The sequence below is a fragment of the Podarcis liolepis genome (assembly GCF_965112155.1).
Source record: "Podarcis liolepis genome assembly, chromosome: 2".
Lineage (NCBI taxonomy): Eukaryota > Metazoa > Chordata > Lepidosauria > Squamata > Lacertidae > Podarcis > Podarcis liolepis.
In genome coordinates this window covers 33607360-33624540 of record NC_139555.1, presented here as the reverse complement: position 1 = coordinate 33624540, position 17181 = coordinate 33607360, and the positions used below count along the sequence as shown (strand labels likewise).

The window sequence follows — 17181 nt, the reverse complement described above, 5'->3', positions numbered from 1 at the left end:
AGGACCCTTTAATAACCAACACCTCCAGAGCAGGTGGGACTCACCACATGAGAAATCCAGTCAGCTCATATAAGGCTCTAGCTACATCTAGGTGCTTACAGAGATAACCGTTTGCACAGCTTCAAAGACAATAATTTGTATAGACAGGAGTATAGGACTTTGTGAGCTCTCCAAGGTCCTGCACGTACCTTGAATTCCTGCCAACATAGAGCAGACACTTCTAGCCTTCTCCTGTGAGCCTTGGGCTGTCACAGGACAGCAATAGTGGCAACTTCTTGTTCCACTTCCTGTTTGGGCATTGCCACTGCTGGGGAAACTTGCCTTCCAAAAGTGTGTCAAGTCCCACTTGTTCTCCAAAATGGGGCATTTCACTCCGCTGTTTTGTGGGCTTTGCAAAAACGTTAACAAGCAGCCTACAGCATATTCACATCACGTTTCTCCTTTTTTTACAGCTCACTTCTCCATACAAAGCACGCCTCAGCACAGGAGCTGGTTAAATCAGGAGCAGAAGCTGCGCCCCACATCAATGCTGCATCAGTTTTTAAAAAAGGAGTATCCCATTAATTATCAAATGTGAAAGCAATTTGAAGAGGGTGGAGAGGACAGAGAAACTTAGAAGGTTTTCCCATCTTATATTTTCCTTCACGCACAGTTTGAAATCTCCCATCCTCCCCTTAATAGGGTCCCAGGGGCAGCCACCACTATTGAAGGGAGAATGTGCCAAATACTAAGGAAATATTCCTAGGAGTAAAGCAATTGAAACCAGGTTCTTGCAGTTCATAATCTGTTTACCAAATTGAGTATTATGAAGGATTTGCTGATGACTCAGGATATTTCCACATTTCATTTGCCTGCAGAGCATGAAACAGAGTTTGCTTGCTTTGTTAGTTTTTCTGAAAGTCTCCTCCTCCTCCTAACCTAAAGTCACCTCTATGCTGGTCTATCCTGCTTTCTTCTGCTCTCTGACTGTGGCACTTGTTGAGTGGATGAACATAACCCAGGGTGGGGAACCTGTGGCCTTTCAGATATTGATGGACTACAGCTCCCATCATTCCTGACCAGTGGCTATCCTGGCTGGGGCTGATGGGAGCTGGAGTCCGATAATATCTGGAAGGGCCATAGGTTCCACCCTCACTCTGGTGGCTTCATTTAGCATTTTTTTAAAAAACCAAAGAAGATCTGATTACGGGTTTCCCAACGTCACTTCTAGTTGGCCCAGAGAACTAGGCCAACATTACAATGAGCTGACAGCTAGACTGCTGGTGCTCCTCCGACTGCATCAGAAGGCAGGGGGCACGATAAACGAAGCCTTAAAAGTTTGGTACTCCTGTAATTGGTCTGACAAGCTTCTGACAAGGTGCAGGCTTCAATAACCCATTTATATCAAGACTTATAGGGCTGATGTAGCCACAAGAGGGAAGATGAGCTAGACAATGAAAGGAAGCAATTGAATTTCAAGACAACAACCAGTTTTCAGAGAAGTCCAGGTCATTAAACCTACACATGTGCACTGGGGTTTGACTTCAGGTGGTATACAAGAGCCCCATCATCTCCTTGATTATAATAACCTTGAAAAGCTCTCCAAAGGAATAATTTAAAAGGGTCTAAACCTTGCTTCTGTTTCTTTCAAACAAAGGATTGAAATGAACTGATGCTTCTGTCCTAGAGGCAGACCAACCCACGGAAAGAACACGTCACACAGCAAACAAGTTATCACCTAAATTTTAAAGCATGTAATTGTCAAGGAAGCTGATGGGAGGGGCAGATGACACCACAGGCGCGCGCGCGCACACACACACACATTAATGGTGGGTTGCATCCCATTAAGTTTTTTCTTAGCATAGACCCACTGAAATTAACAGACCTAAGATAGAATAAACCCACTGAAATTAATGAACATGACTGAGTAGGACTGAGTAGTAGGACTAACACAAGATACAACCCAGTATTTTCACACATCACAGAACTTTCCCAGCACTGGACTTCATGAGCCAATATTTTAAATATCTAAAACTCAGTAAAATATTATAGAAATCGTATGTGATTTACAGTGGTACCTCGGGTTACATACGCTTCAGGTTACACTCTGCTAACCCAGAAATAGTGCTTCAGGTTAAGAACTTTGCTTCAGGATGAGAACAGAAATCGTGCTCCGGTGGCACAGCAGCAGCAGGAGGCCCCATTAGCTAAAGTGGTGCTTCAGGTTAAGAACAGTTTCAGGTTAAGTATGGACCTCCGGAACGAATTAAGTACTTAACCTGAGGTACCACTGTATTTGGGGATGCGGCTGGTGCTGTGGGTAAAACCTCAGTGCCTAGGACTTGTATGGTCGGCAGTTCAAATCCCCACGGCGGGGTGAGCTCCCATCTTTTGGTCCCAGCCCCTGCCCACCTAGCAGTTCAAAAGCACCCCTAAGTGCAAGTAGATAAATAGGTACCGCTTTATAGCGGGAAGCTAAACGGCGTGTGCTGCGCTGGTGCTGGCTCGCCAGAGCAGCTTTGTCACGCTGGCCACGTGACCCGGAAGTGTCTGCAGACATCGCTGGCTCCCGGCCTCTTAAGTGAGATGAGCGCACAACCCTAGAGTCGGACACAACTGGCCCGTACGGGCAGGGGTACCTTTACCTTACCTTACCACTGTATTTATTTTTATCACCAACTGGGGGCAAGGGAAACAAGGCAGCCTGGCAATTCACCTGGCTCACAAACTCCCAAACCACAGAGAGCATTTAAAGATTCAACCCCAGCACCAATCCATCCCAAGAGCTAATCTTGTGGAAGCAACAGCCACACACCTTAGATACGTAGGACTGGATGATGGGAATAGGTACAAATGGATGCATTTGGAAGCAAAAACTTAATACTGACCAAGAACCCTGCATGGCTGAAATATGCAGCCATCAAACCCATTAAGTTGAGTTAATAGAGGTGAAGCCTTATTCAGGAACTATTAGAGTCGTAAGGAATAAGTGGCTTGAGGACTGCAGGCTATTATTAGAGAGAGAGAGACTACAGAAAGATACAGAACACAAGGATGGCAGAGACACAACAATCCTGTTATCCAGAATAGAAGCTGCCCAGGCACTATAAGAGAGGGCTTCCACCCAAAAGATTCTGATTGCAGGGTGGAACCACATAGTTCACATGACAGGTTTCCAAAAACTCCCCTTAGGGTCCGTTTTAGACAACACACCCTATTTCTCTTTAAATTCAATGATTGTTTGTATCTCCTCTTCAAATTATCCTAATTAGTCCTTGGAAATAAACAAGGGGCCTAACTAACAGTTGTTCAACAGCTGTGTTGTGCCAACAACACAGTAGACAAAAACAGATCCATTCCCTGTAATTTGCTGGCAAATTGGAAGTTTCTTGCAGTGCTGTTATTCATGGGGTTCTATAAATAAGCCACAGCCTGGCATTAATGTCCCATCACGTTCAGGACTCGTTCTCGCCATCTTTTGGGCTCTCCAAACATTGCAGATATTTACTTGGATAGTTCAAGTGGGAGCTCAGAGGAGCTGCTATATGAAAATCTGCAAGCTTAGAACCAGAGTCCTTTTTTTTAAAAAAAAAGGCAGTGCACAAATCATGGTTTAGTTTCCACAGCTGATTTCCATATGATGGATCTGGTTTAAACTTCATTCCCCTCCCCTATAAAAGTGTATGCAATTGCAATGAATTTACATGCAGCACCAAATTCTCTCCTAGCTCTTTTACTTGCTCTCCTTAAGAACTCTACAGTTTTTCTTGGGGTTCTTTTTAACCATCCCTGCTGGATCAGACCAAAGACCCATCTTGTCCAACATTCTGTTCCCACAGTGGCCGACCAGATGCCTCTGGGACGCTCACAAGCAGGATGTGAAACACTTCCTGTCCCATACATTCAACTTCTAAAGCACCAGGCATAAACGATAAAGATCACATTGAAGAAGCCTCCGTCCCTCTCCTTTGTACCATAGCGTTCTGTCTCCTTGATGTTGTTTCATGCAGTGCTTCTAATTTTAACTCTTTCTCTGCTCTGCCCTACGTCCTACAACTACCCCCCCCCCACAGAACACATCTGTACCTTGTGCAGAAGGTCCTCATTGTAGTAAGTGCTGCATTGGATGCCAGTCCCATTGGCACCCATCCCCGAGTAGTCATAAGGGCTGCCAGCCCCGCTCTGATATCCCCAGTACGTCTCCATTTCTCTTCTCCAGGCTAATTTTATTGCGTCAATGCTAAAAGCGCCGGCTCCGGGCCAGACCTCAATGCAGCAAGCGAGCGCAGCAGTTCTCCGGAGTCAAGCCTGCTACATTTTCCTCCTCTCCCGGAGAAGGAAAAGGTGCGAAAGAAACGCATCTAAAGAGAGCTCGCCCTGAAGTGAAGCTAGGCTAGAGGTACGGGAGGCGGCGGCGTGCGGGAGGGAGGGGGCGGTTGTTGACGATCTGGGTTTCCTGGGACTGCGAAGTGCTGAGCAAGCGAGAACCTTGCAGCTTTTACTGATCCATAAAGCTGCAGCGCCTGGACAGAGTTTCAGCACCAAGGCCAGCTTCGGCAGCACCAGAAGACCGGAAACTCCTCAGCCAAGAAGCACCACGGAGACCTCTCCACCGCACCCACTCTAAGCGCTGCTTTCATGTCACAGATCAGCACTAAGGACAGCACCCGCAACACCTGGGAGACTAAGCCGTCAGCTGCATCCGCGGCGAGCCCCACCCAACAGATATTAATGCATTGTAATAAAGGTTTTTGACGTCGTCCCTTTAAGTGTCCAAACTTGAATGAACACTGCTTTTCCTCTTACATCACACTGCCCCCTGGTTCCTTTTCCGGCACTACCAGCAACTTTCAAACTTATCACTGCGGATTTCAGAGGAAACCAAAGGAGTGAACGTGTTTGAGAACGTCCAGCTCATATGTTCGCTCATATATGGTGTAAAATCTGGCAAGATCAGCCCCTTCGCCCCCAACAGCTTTCAATATCCTTCTTGCCTCCAGGTGCGAGCAGCCTCTTTGCCGCTGTCAGATGCTCTTGGGAGCTGATTTTATTATTGATGCAAGCAGAGTCACACAACTTCGGAAAGGAAGATGTAGCAGATTCCTAAATAAAAGTGAGCTGCCGGAGGCAATCATTCACTGAGAAGGTGCTTGGAGCTTTTGCTCCAGTTTGCCTTTCATTTGCATTTGGGGGGGGGGGGAGGTAGAGTCTTACTTGAGTGATTCCATTTAGATACCAGAAACAGAGTCCCCTGGATATTAGGTAAAGGTAAAGGGACCCCTGACCATTAGGTCCAGTCGTGACCGACTCTGGGGTTGCGGCGCTCATCTCGCTTTACTGGCCGAGGGAGCCAGTGTACAGCTTCTGGGTCATGTGGCCAGCATGACTAAGCCGCTTCTGGAGAACCAGAGCAGCGCATGGAAACATTGTTTACCTTCCCACCAGAGCAATACCTATTTATCTACCTGCACCTTGACATGCTTTCGAACTGCTAGGTTGGCAGGAGCAGGGATTGAGCAACGGGAGCTCACCCCATCACGGGGATTCGAACGCCGACCTTCTGATCAGCAAGTCCTAGGCTTTGTGGTTTAACCCACAGCACCACCCGCGTCCCTGGATACCCAATGGATATTAAGAGACGTTAAATCAAGCATTCAAATACACAACCAATAATATGGATGCTTTTTGTTTGCCAGGCAAATTCAGAACCTGAAGCAAAATTGATCGCCATAATTATTATTAAACACAATGCAAAAAGCAACAATTTTCCAAACTTTGTTTCACTGGGAAATTCCAAGACAGTGATTGACAGTTGTTGCCGTCAGATTTCTGCCTGAGTAAGGACCGAAACTCCCAAGAAAAAGGAATGACTGACTAGGTAATGCTGAGAGACAGTGTGGTGTAATGGTCAAAGTGTTGGACAGGGACTGGGGAGACCAAGGTTCAAATGCTAGCCTGGCCATAAACCTTGGGCCTCTTCCTGTCTCTCGGTCTTGCTCTCAGGGTGGCTGTTAGGACAATATTAAGGGAAGAACCATGATTGTGACCTTGAGCACCTTTGAGGAATGACATGATTCTGTTTATTTATTGCATTTATTTCTCACCTTTTTTCCCAAGTAGCTCAAGGTGCTGCACACGGTTCTCTCCCTCAATTTGCACCCCAAAACCCTTTAAGGTAAGTTAGGGCTGAGAGGAAGTGACTGGCCCACCCAGTGAGCTTCATGGCCAAGTGGGGATTTGATCCCTAGTCTCCCAGGTCCTGGTCCAACACTCTAACCACTATACCACACTGGCTAAATGTAATAAAACAATAAACAAGATGTAAGATGCATTGAACAGGATATAGGTCATACAAGCTGCTGCTCGAGTTTGGGACTATATAGTATGACAAGTAGATTGAATTCCTCTTTAGAAGGTAAGGGTAACTATGTAAGTGGAATTGATTTCTGTGGTTTGTATTTCTTTTCCAAAATCTGGGCATGACTTAAGGCGACAACTTTCTTTACACACAGTTATTCTTCCTAGTATGAAAGAGACAGAATGACCACATGTTTGAGGTAACTGTTGCTATCCCTAAGAATATCTTGGAGCGTCAAGCTATTTTTCCTCTTTTTTTAATGTTCAGTGCATTTATCCAGATCTTGGTTATCTTTCTAAATTATGTTGTTAAATCACGGGGATGCTCATGTCAGTTTACAGCCACAGAGAAGAGTTTATCCATATATCTGGTCAGGAGGAAAATGTGAAAAGGGGAAGTTCCAGAGCTAGCCCTTTAAAAGGTCAATTTCCATTTAAATTAGATGGAATACTGAATATTTACAGAACCCTTATAATACTTGATTAGGTGTGTGTGTGTGTGTGTGTGTGTGTGTGCATGCGCAAACATACAAGCAGAGCATATTGGAAGCAAGCAGTTTCTTATAGCAGAGAGTACAACTACTAATTATGTACAATTCCACCTGGCTTGCTGATGCTCAGAACAAAGTGTCTGTCCGACAATCGCCTCCAGCTCTGCAGGATTTCATTATGCTGAAGGAATGGGTTTCCCAAAACCCAAAACTGACTGTGTAGGCAGTTTTAAACTGCACCAAAATCCCTATTTTTCCTTAGCTAAAATGCATAAACTTGAGCTGTTGAGCAAATGCATAACAAGAACACAGCTCTCTCCTTTATCTGTTTGTGACGTCAAGGATGACCCTGACTGTACCAGTAGAACAGAGAAAACACGTTTGTGCCTTTTCTTATGTTCTGACCACAAAGATGCACAGACCCAAGTCTGGGAATAAGGCCAGAGTGTGTTCTCGGAAATGGTGACCTCTGGCTCCAAGATAAGAGTAGGAACAGGCATATCCTTTTATGGTCAGGAGTGCAGGAAGGAAATCCCTTTTATGGTTAAGAGTGCTGGAGCAGGAACATCTGTGATGTCAACCTGCGTGTACAAGCTGACGTGGCTGGGGAAGGGGGAGAGGGTGCCTGGAGGATATATATACTGCATGAAATTTCTCATTTCTTTGGACTTGCTGTGGACACACCACGCAGGTGCCTTTCTGCTGTTCTGGAGAGCAGAAATAAAGAACTCTTTCTCTGAACCAACCCTCGGTGTTATTTGACTTCCTTCCTCCTGTCCGGGAGCAATGAACGCAAACCCAATTGGTAAACTCCAATAAGGCTATACAATGCTACCCAAGAGAGCGAAACAAAATGGGACCATCCTTTGTGCCATAGATTTGGCGGCACAACCAGGATAAGCGTGGATTAGTCATCTCAGGGAAAGGAGCCAACAATAGCGAGCCCAAAGGACAGGTAAAAAAAAGGTAACATCCAGTCAAAGGTGACTATGGGGTTGCGGTGCTCATCTCGCTTTCAGGCTGAGGGAGCCGGCATTTGTCCACAGACAGCTTTCTGGGTCATGTGGCCAGCATGACTAATCCACTTCTGGCGCAATAGAACATGACGGAAACTAGAGCGGCTGGAAACTCCGTTTACCTTCCCGCCACAGCGGTACCTATTTATCTACTTGCACTGGCATGCTTTCAAACTGCTAGGTTGGCAGGAGCTGGGACAGAGCAACAGGAGCTCACCCCATCACGGGGATTTGAACCGCTGACCTTCCAATCAGCAAGCCCAAGAGGCTCAGTGGTTTAGACCACAGCACCACCCGCGTCCCTCCCAAAGGACAACAATGAGATAAAGGCCTGCTGAAAACTAACCCTGGCCTGAAATTTTGCCAAGCCTACACACTGGAAGTGTGTAGGTAACAGAGAATGATAGCCTTCATTTTGATCAGGCTGCACCCCTCTGGTTTTATATGGCCTGTGAAACTATGAAAGAAATGCTCCAGCTTTTTATTAGATCTACTGTAGAGCATTTAGAACTGCATGTCCTACTCAAGGTATGGACACACACAGTTTTCTATTAGGGCACTCACAGAACTGATCTCTTTCCTAATCGTTGTTAGCAATGCTTGACCTTCAGACCAATGAAGTGCACTGAAAGGATATTTTTAGTCAACTATGTGCCTCCAAGGGGTCTCCCTTATGGTAGCTAGTTATGTCAGCTTTCCAGCTACGATGCTGGAACATTTGACAGGTTGGTATAGACCAAGGAGTTAAAAAAAAACAACCCCACAGTATCTTACTGTTTTGTTTCAAAAGGCAGCAGGGACAATTTTATCAGAATACTGAAGGAATAAACATTAAATGTGTGACTTTCTGGAATGTCTCTCCCCCGGGAGACCTGTTCCCTGCCTTGCAGGCCTTTTCCCACCTGGACTAGGAGAGTGGGTCTGGACTGACTCCAGCTACAAAAGCGGAGACTGCTGAACAGACTCTTGGGCTGGAGTGCTATTTGGAAGGGGGTTGTTGCTGTTTTTTGGGGGGCTATCTTTATTTTAGATCTTGTTATTTATGTGGAAATTGTTCAGTTTAGTTGTGTATTTTTAATGCTTTATTGTTTATGACTACTTTTGTTATGTTGTAATGCTTTTCATACTGTAAGCTGCCTTGAGCTTTGCTTGAACTATGGAAAGGCAGCATACAAATACAATTATGTATGCATGCATGCAAATATGTATGTATAAAAAACAACCTTGCAGAGGTCGACGTGACCACTTCTGTGTACTCTCCAACTCTATAGCTGGTGCTGCTTCCTTTCAACCTCCAGTTTCTATCACCTGGACCAGTTTAGTAAGCGTATTATAATGGGAGATCACATTCTAGGACTGCCAACTTTAAACTGACCTTGCTCCTGTGTCTTCACTAGTGAGCCAGTGTGCTGAAATTAAGTCAGTGAAGCTGCCCCCATAACCTCATCTGCAAAAAGCATCACCTGCTAAATTTCTGCCCGTCAGATTTCTTTTAAAAACAGGCAATCCAATGAACTGGGTGTTGAACTAGTGTGTGTTGTCTCAACAATGCCCTACAGATATTTTGGACAACATCTCCCACTAGCCCAATACTTATGGTCCAAAATATCCATAGGGCACCAAGTTGGCGAAGGCTGATTTGATGCAATAGTCTTTGCTCAAAACGTCTCCCCTTGTGAACATGTCCTGTACTTCTGTTCTGCCTTCTGCTTCTGGGAAACAGATTAGGCGACCAAAGACCTTATGGTCTTACTTGAGGATGTAGAATTATTTCAGTTGCTTATTGGCACAGACCTACATATCCTGCTTAGCTAGTCAGGCATCTGTCCATGAGTGCAGTTTCCCACATCCTCTTTTAAAACCAGTTACTGGTATCTTGTGACAAAATACAAACTCTCTTCAGTTTCTAATTTGTTTTCATGAACAAGGACTTAAAAATGGAATGGCAAATGAGCCAACCGAGGGGAACTGAGGCCACGTGAAATTAGCTCCTCAATCACACTTATTTTTCCATTATGTAAGACATGCCATTTTTCTGAAGGGACAGGACTTCATGGCACTTTCTTGCTCGTGTAGCTGACTCAGGTTCTTTGCAATAGCTACTATTAGGAGGATTGCAGGCAATGTAAGAAAACAGATCATTTCTACTTGCCCCATCTAGAGCACAGCTATAGTTGTGCGGGTGAGGGTTGTCCTTCCTATAGGATTGAGGCTACTGAGAGTCAAAGAAGTTATGCTATACCAAAAGAACATCCTGTCTATGATGGAAAGACACTTTCCCTTTCAGCACTTCTTTTGTATGGCAATTAACAGTCTCGGGGTGTGTACACACGTCCTGCTTACTCTGCATTGGGTTCTTTGTTGTTGTGGGAAGTGGTGCACCGCTGGTGTTAACCATAACTCACATCTGCCCTGCTGGTTGTTTTTTTTTAATGAAATATCGCATTTTTATGTGTTCCCCTCCCCCAACTCAGCTTTGCTCTGAATTGAAAAAAGAGTAACCTAGCTGTGTTTTAAGTCAGTAACATGTCAGCCCAAGATATTGCTGCCCAAGATGAAGAGCAGCAACTTCATTTTGCACCTAAAAGTCAATGCCTGGAAGCCGACTTTTGCTTCAGCTAAGTTGATGGGACAGTGTCCCCAACCACACCAGAGGGTGGCAGGCTAACTTTGATGGGCCCAGGGCAGACAGTGTGGGCAGGGCAGCCCTGTCATCCAACAGAGCAAGGGAGTTCAAGGGGAATGGCAGGAAGGCTGCTGCTCCCACACACACATTCCAATATTTGCCACCTGAGGCCACCTCCTTACTCTGCCTAATGGTAGAGCCGGCATAGTCTAATAATTTCAACATGGTCTAATAATGATTTATATACTGCCCTTTACCAAAAGATCCCAGGGTGGTGGACAACATTGGTGTACATCCACATGACAATGGCAGCTGAAATCATTAGCTTGTGTGTTCTCATTGGCATGAGATGGGAAGCGGAACACAGACACACACACACAACCTATACTGTGTAGTCTGCATGGAAGTGCCTTTGAAAGCCTCCTGGCAAAACAGGCTTCGCAATGCAGCCTTCATAACGCAGCCTGCATGCACAATTCCAAATCCGACAAGGGAATCTCCCTTACTGGATTAGGGCAAATTATGTTTACGAGCAGTTTCTTTTTTAAAGTTATAGATCACCTTAGCATGAATTGATCTTTTTAAAAATTAAATCACACAGTACTGTAAGGCAAGGCTTAGGTTTATATTTTATTTATACACAGGGCTCTTTTCTAAGCCACCTCCCCCCTTCCTCACGCATGCCAATTCCGAGAACCATTTCTACATCCGTGAACTTCTAGCTCAATGAGTGTTCCTGACCAAGTTAATTATGCCTGCCTTTTTTCTCCGCTCTCTCTCCAATGGCATAACTGCTTGGATCAGGAGAGTGGTCTCAGCAGCGAATGTAGCACAAAGTGAAAGGATGGTAGCAAGCAGGGAAGAAGAAAGGCTCTATCATTTCCTAAGACTGAGCTGCTATTTTAGTCAGCTGTAAAACTCTCCTTCCATCAGGGGAAGATGTATGGAGATGACAAGCAGCAGAAACCCAACAACCAGCAACCGGAAATGAGAATTAAGAACTAGGGAGTCCCGTAAAATGCAAGGCTAGGAGGGCCTAACTATTTAATAACCAGCCTCGACATTTCCATTTAAACATAGATTTGATTGACACCAAGAAAATAAACAGGCACATAGAGAGCCATCCTATGCATTATACAGAATGGGAAGATAGCATTCTGGGCTGGGCCACTTCAGGTGAAGGTTTTTTAAAATTATTTTTGAGAATGCATCAAATGAAATTCTGTGCACAATGCAAGCCAGAACCTCAGGGAATAAGATTTTGCACAGTTCTCTCCTTTATCTGCCAGTTTACTATGTGCTGTGAGCTCATGGGTGCAGTCAGGGGGGGCAGGGGGCAGCTGCCCCCCCAAATCAATACAAATCTGAGGTTCTGCATCCCACCCCCCAACAAAAATCCTGGCTACGTTCATGTGTGAGCTTATGACACAGCTTATGTTCAAAACACCCTCACACAGACTTGCATTATGAAATGGGACAGTCAGAATCCCATCATCCGTAGAACTATGATAAAATACAGACAATCCATTCATTCCGCAGCAAACCTTCCAGAATTGGTAGAAACATGTCTATTTTTCTTTTCTCCTTTCAAATGTCTAGAAGAGTGAGCCATTAACACCCCAGACCCTGAAACCTTGTCTTGGTTTATTTTCTACCCTGCTGCCAAAGTTTGTGAAGTCTGCTCTAAGCAAATTTATTGGATCAGCAAGTCATCTTACTGAGAGTTCAGACCCTCTCTGTGTCTGCATTCTGATATATAAAATAAGTAAACCCAAGCAAGAAATGATTGGATGACAGGCCACTGGCTTATGACATCATGATTTGCAGGAACCGGTACACCTATCCTGGTGACCTGGGTCCACCACACAGCAGCAAATGAAGTCATAGGGTGGTGGTGAAGTAGAATGGACTATGCCATTTGAGACTGCAGGTGAATGGTGACATTTTTAAATGTTCTACTACAGTGGTACCTCGGGTTAAGAACTTAATTTGTTCTGGAGGTCTGTTCTTAACCTGAAACTGTTCTTAACCTGAAGCACCACTTTAGCTAATGGGGCCTCCTGCTGCTGCCACGCTGCTGGAACACGGTTTCTGTTCTCATCCTGAAGCAAAGTTCTTAACCTGAGGTACTATTTCTGGGTTAGCGGAGTCTGTAACCTGAAGCGTATGTAACCTGAGGTACCACTGTACATTTAAATTGGGTCTCTTTCCCCCGCTAATTTTTAAAGTCTGAAAGGCAACTCATGCATCTCCCAGCTCCTTCCCCCAGACTTAGTGAGATGCATGTGGTATCCCTTCGTCTACTACTTCCAGAGTCACCTGAACAGTCTGTCCCTTCATAACATCTGAAACCAACTTGAACATGCACCCTGATTTTCAAGGAAACTCAGCCACCAGCTCCCTCGCCAGGCTGTGACATCCATCTTGCATCATATTGGCCGATAGTTAACACCTTTAAAATCTTCACTCGGGGGACCTCGTGTTTGGCAGATCAAGAGAGTGACTGTTGTTATGTGGATGGCAATAGCTTTAAAGTGACCTCATTGTGAATTTTAAGAAACCATCTGAATTCCCTGGACTCTCACTCTTGTCATGAGCATTCATGTTTGGCTATTTATAGAAAACCCCTCAGAACGGCACTAAAATATTCATTTATTTCTACCCATGCAAACGCCAACAGAGTAAAATGAGAAATCAGATGCATAGCAAGAGAATACAGCACACAACAATTCCTTATTTAAAACAGAAGATTATTATAGCCTGCATTAAGAACTACAAAATCAATGCACACACACCTGAGAGCAGAGTCTGGACATCTTCAAGTTCAGCAATGGCTGACACTACATTATGTTTCCCCCTGTTAGTGATGGCTTAAGGTCAGGATTGGCTAACCTGTGGTCCTTCAAGTGTAGTTGGACTATAGCCCCCCTCAGCTTTGACCATTGGCCATGCTGGCTGGGGCTAATGGGAGAAGGAACCCATTCTCTGGAGAGCCCCAGGCCACCACAAACTAAGACAGCACATCTAGACAAGAAATCCATTGACTCTTTATTGTTTTCCTATTAAGGCACTGGGCTGGGGAAGACTTGGTACAGAAAGTTTCCCTTCATTCTAAGGTTCCCGAGTGCATTTTCCTCTGTGTTTTACACTAAAACAAATTGATCAGGAGTGTGCCTTCTGGCTCAAAGGAGAGGATGTCTAAAGGGGAAGAAGGGAAGGATAGATGCCCACAACCCCAAGGATAAATTTGGCCCAGTAGCATTAACAACAGTTGAGAATAAAATGAAAGAATGCACATGTCATTATTACGAGACTGTAATTCCGTTTGGGAAGCACAGAATAAGCAAACAGGGCTTGGCAATAAAACAAGTAATTAGTTTGTATCATGTCAGCGCAACTGCTTTGAAAGTAATGAAACGTTGTGTATCTGCGCCATCTGAGGAGCTGGCTGAAATGCAACAATCTTGTTAAATTTAGGCAACCTTTGACTAATAGGAAAATGCAACAGATACAATCTCTGTTGGAGACCCATTGAACACAAGCTGTTCCTGGGTCTCTAGTCTCTCCATCACCTGAGATTTCTCACTGGCGCCAAGGTCCTTATGAAGTAATCCAGTTAGCTAAATAAATGCTACACAGCTGAAATCAATGACAAGAAGCATCCCTTCCCAGAGCAATGCCTTTCCTTTGAGTATGGATGAACAAGCAATGCTTACTGTGCCTACCATTGTTTTCATTGGTCAACAAATATATACACGAAAGTATTTAACTATTTATCAGCTTATATTGGACAACTCGGCATCTGAAAACAATAAAGGGCAATTAATAGACGATACCAATTCTGTTTTACAAGAGTTGTGGTGGCAGAACAGGGTGTGCTTTGAATTAGCTAGAAACTGGGAAGCTCAGGATGGAGACGGGTTGCTATTGCCCACAAAACAGCAGGTCACACTCAAAGCACTCTGCTTATTAGGTCTCTGTACCATCAGAGCGGGACGCGGGTGGCGCTGTGGGTTAAACCACAGGGCCTAGGACTTGCCAATCAGAAGGTCAGCAGTTCGAATCCCTGCGACGGGGTGAGCTCCCGTTGCTCGGTCCCAGCTCCTACCAATCTAGCAGTTCAAAAGCACATCAAAGTTCAAGTAGATAAATAGTTACCGCTCCGGCAGGAAGGTACAGTAAACAGTGTTTCTGTGTGCTGCTCTGGTTTGCCAGAAGCGGATTAGTCATGCTGGCCACATGACCCAGAAGCTGTACACCGGCTCCCTCGGCCAATAAAGCGAGATGAGCGCCGCAACCCCAGAGTCGGTCATGACTGGACCTAATGGTCAGGGGTCCCTTTACCTTTACCATCAGAGCAGTCAGTAATAAGGGAAGCCGATTTCCCAAATGACCACTAGAGGTCAGCCATGTGGCAGAGGTTCGCTATGGCCATACATAGACTTTAAAAGCTATTCTGGAATCTGAACTGTCAGTACAGTACTTTGTACAAGGAATTTGAGAGCATAGAGGGAAATTTAGGTTTGCTCAATCAATTAAATTGGCTTTAAGTGCTCTGTTGCCCTGGTGCAGCAAACCTGCTTTAACCCCCCCCCAGCCCCCCCATGGCATTTCCTTTTTGTGGTTGCAAAGCAACAAGGAGATGCAATGGAAACTGGGCTGAACGAATTATTAACAGGAAGATGTATAAACACTGTACGCTCATTGTCATGGCAAGTCCCCGCAAACAAATCAGAACAAATACTCAGTAAAGACTGGGCAGGCACCAACCCGAATGTAAGTTTTGTGCAAGCAAATCAGGATGAATTCCCAATACAGTGGTACCTCGGGTTAAGTACTTAATTTGTTATGGAGGTCTGTTCTTAACCTGAAGCACCAGCACTTTGAACTGAACCCCCAAAGAACTGGGGAGCCAGCACAGCTAATGTAATACTGCTGTTGTATGGACAAAAGACCAGGCTTCCATTAGCAGTGTTGTTTTGCCCCAGTGTTTATGAACGTTTCTCAAAGGCAGTCTCCTGGAAAGTATGTTGTAATTAATCTAATTTTGAAGTGCATAGCGAATGCATAAAGATGGCAAGATCAGTCGTATCCAGAAATGGCTGCAGCTGACCCACAAGATAAAGAATTGTATAAAATCATTTGTATTTTTTTTCCTGTGAGAACTCTAAATATTCCCTGCTATTCTTGTTAATGACCTTTTTCTTAGGCCTGTTAGCGGTTTTGTAACTCTCTTGGAGATTTTTAAACATAGGTTGTATGTCTCATACTTGTTAGAGACTTCTTTTAAAAAAATAAAGATTTTTCCATATGAAAACCTCAGGGTTGTTGTGAGGATAAAATGAGGAGGAAGAGAAGCACGTGAGCCACGTTGAGCTCCTTAGCAGAAAGGTGAAATACAAATGCAATACAGTGGTACCTCGGGTTAAGAACTTAATTTGTTCCGCAGGTCCGTTCTTAACCTGAAACCATTCTTAACCTGAGGTACCACTTTAGCTAATGGGGCCTCCTCCTGCTGCTGTGCAATTTCTGTTCTCATCCTGAAGTAAAGTTCTTAACCCAAGGTACTTCTTCCAGGTTAGCGAAGTCTGTAACCTGAAGCATTTGAAACCCGAGGTACCACTGTATGTCTTTATTTATTTATTTATTTATTTAACTATACAGTGGTACCTCAGGTTAAGAACTTAATTCGTTCTGGAGGTCTGTTCTTAACCTGAAGCACCACTTTAGCTAATGGAGCCTCCTGCTGCTGCCACACCACCGCTGCACGATTTCTGTTCTCATCCTGAAGCAAAGTTCTTAACCCGAGGTACTATTTCTGGGTTAGCAGAGTCTGTAACCTGACGCGTCTATAACCTGAAGCGTATGTAACCCGAGGTACCACTGTAAATCAATCACAAAATCATAGAATGCTGGAGCTGGAAAGGACCCTGAGGATCATCTAGTCCAAGCCCCTGCGATGCAGGAATATGCAGCTGTCCCATACGGGGATCGAACCTGCAACCTTGGCCTTATCAGCACCACGCTCTAACCAACTGAGCTTATGGCACAGAAGAATGAATGAGTTATACAGGTTTTTCTTCAGGGCGTTGGACTAGATCAGGGGTCAGCAAACTTACCGCGCCTCGGGCCGGTGTCTCCAGCACCGATCGCGTGGCGGGCTGGAGGAGTGCATGCCCATACATGTGCGCACACGCTATTTCTGGCACACTTCTGGGTCGGAGGAGCACCAGAAATAGCTTGTGAGCATGTGCACGGGCCTTCTCTGACCTGGATGTGCACAGGAAATAATGCATGCGCACAAGCTATTTCCGGTGCTCCTCCGACCTGGAAGTGGGCAGCCGTGCAGCGCAGCACCGGTAAAAGCAGGCAGCGGCAGCGGGGGTTGCCATGGGCCAGATAAACGAGTCCCTCAGGCCTTATCTGGCCCGCGGTCTTAGTTTGGGGACCCCTGGACTACATGATCACCCCTTTCAAACGCTACAATTTTACGATTCTCCTTGTACCAAATGAACCTCCTGAATGCAGCCCAAACTCAGGACAGAGTAAATTCAATTCCCCCAGTCGCTCCCCCACTGTGCTTTCACACTTCTGGAAGACAAACCTCTTTAGTAGCTAGAAACGAGATCGCACAGTTGCTGTTGGTGACAAATGAGATCATTGGCACTTCGAAGAAGCATCCGGCTTAGGGTTGCTTATACTCAGCTCCCAG

At 45.1% G+C, this 17181-nt stretch overlaps 1 protein-coding gene and 1 long non-coding RNA gene across 3 annotated transcripts in view; one reads left to right on the top strand and one right to left on the bottom strand.

Annotated features, from left to right (window-relative positions):
- Window positions 1-4431, bottom strand: part of RAB37 (RAB37, member RAS oncogene family) — a 69345-nt gene extending 64914 nt beyond the window's left edge. The window contains exon 1 of one of the 2 annotated variants that reach the window (XM_083487268.1): window positions 4066-4431. In XM_083487268.1, the coding sequence (XP_083343394.1) occupies window positions 4066-4185 (120 nt within the window). In that variant the 5' untranslated portion in view covers window positions 4186-4431. The remainder of the gene's footprint in view (window positions 1-4065) is intronic. The other variant, XM_083487271.1, reaches the window with a different exon arrangement.
- The window catches only part of LOC310699462, a 222481-nt gene that overhangs the window by 177232 nt on the left and 28068 nt on the right, over window positions 1-17181 (top strand). The window lies entirely within an intron of this gene.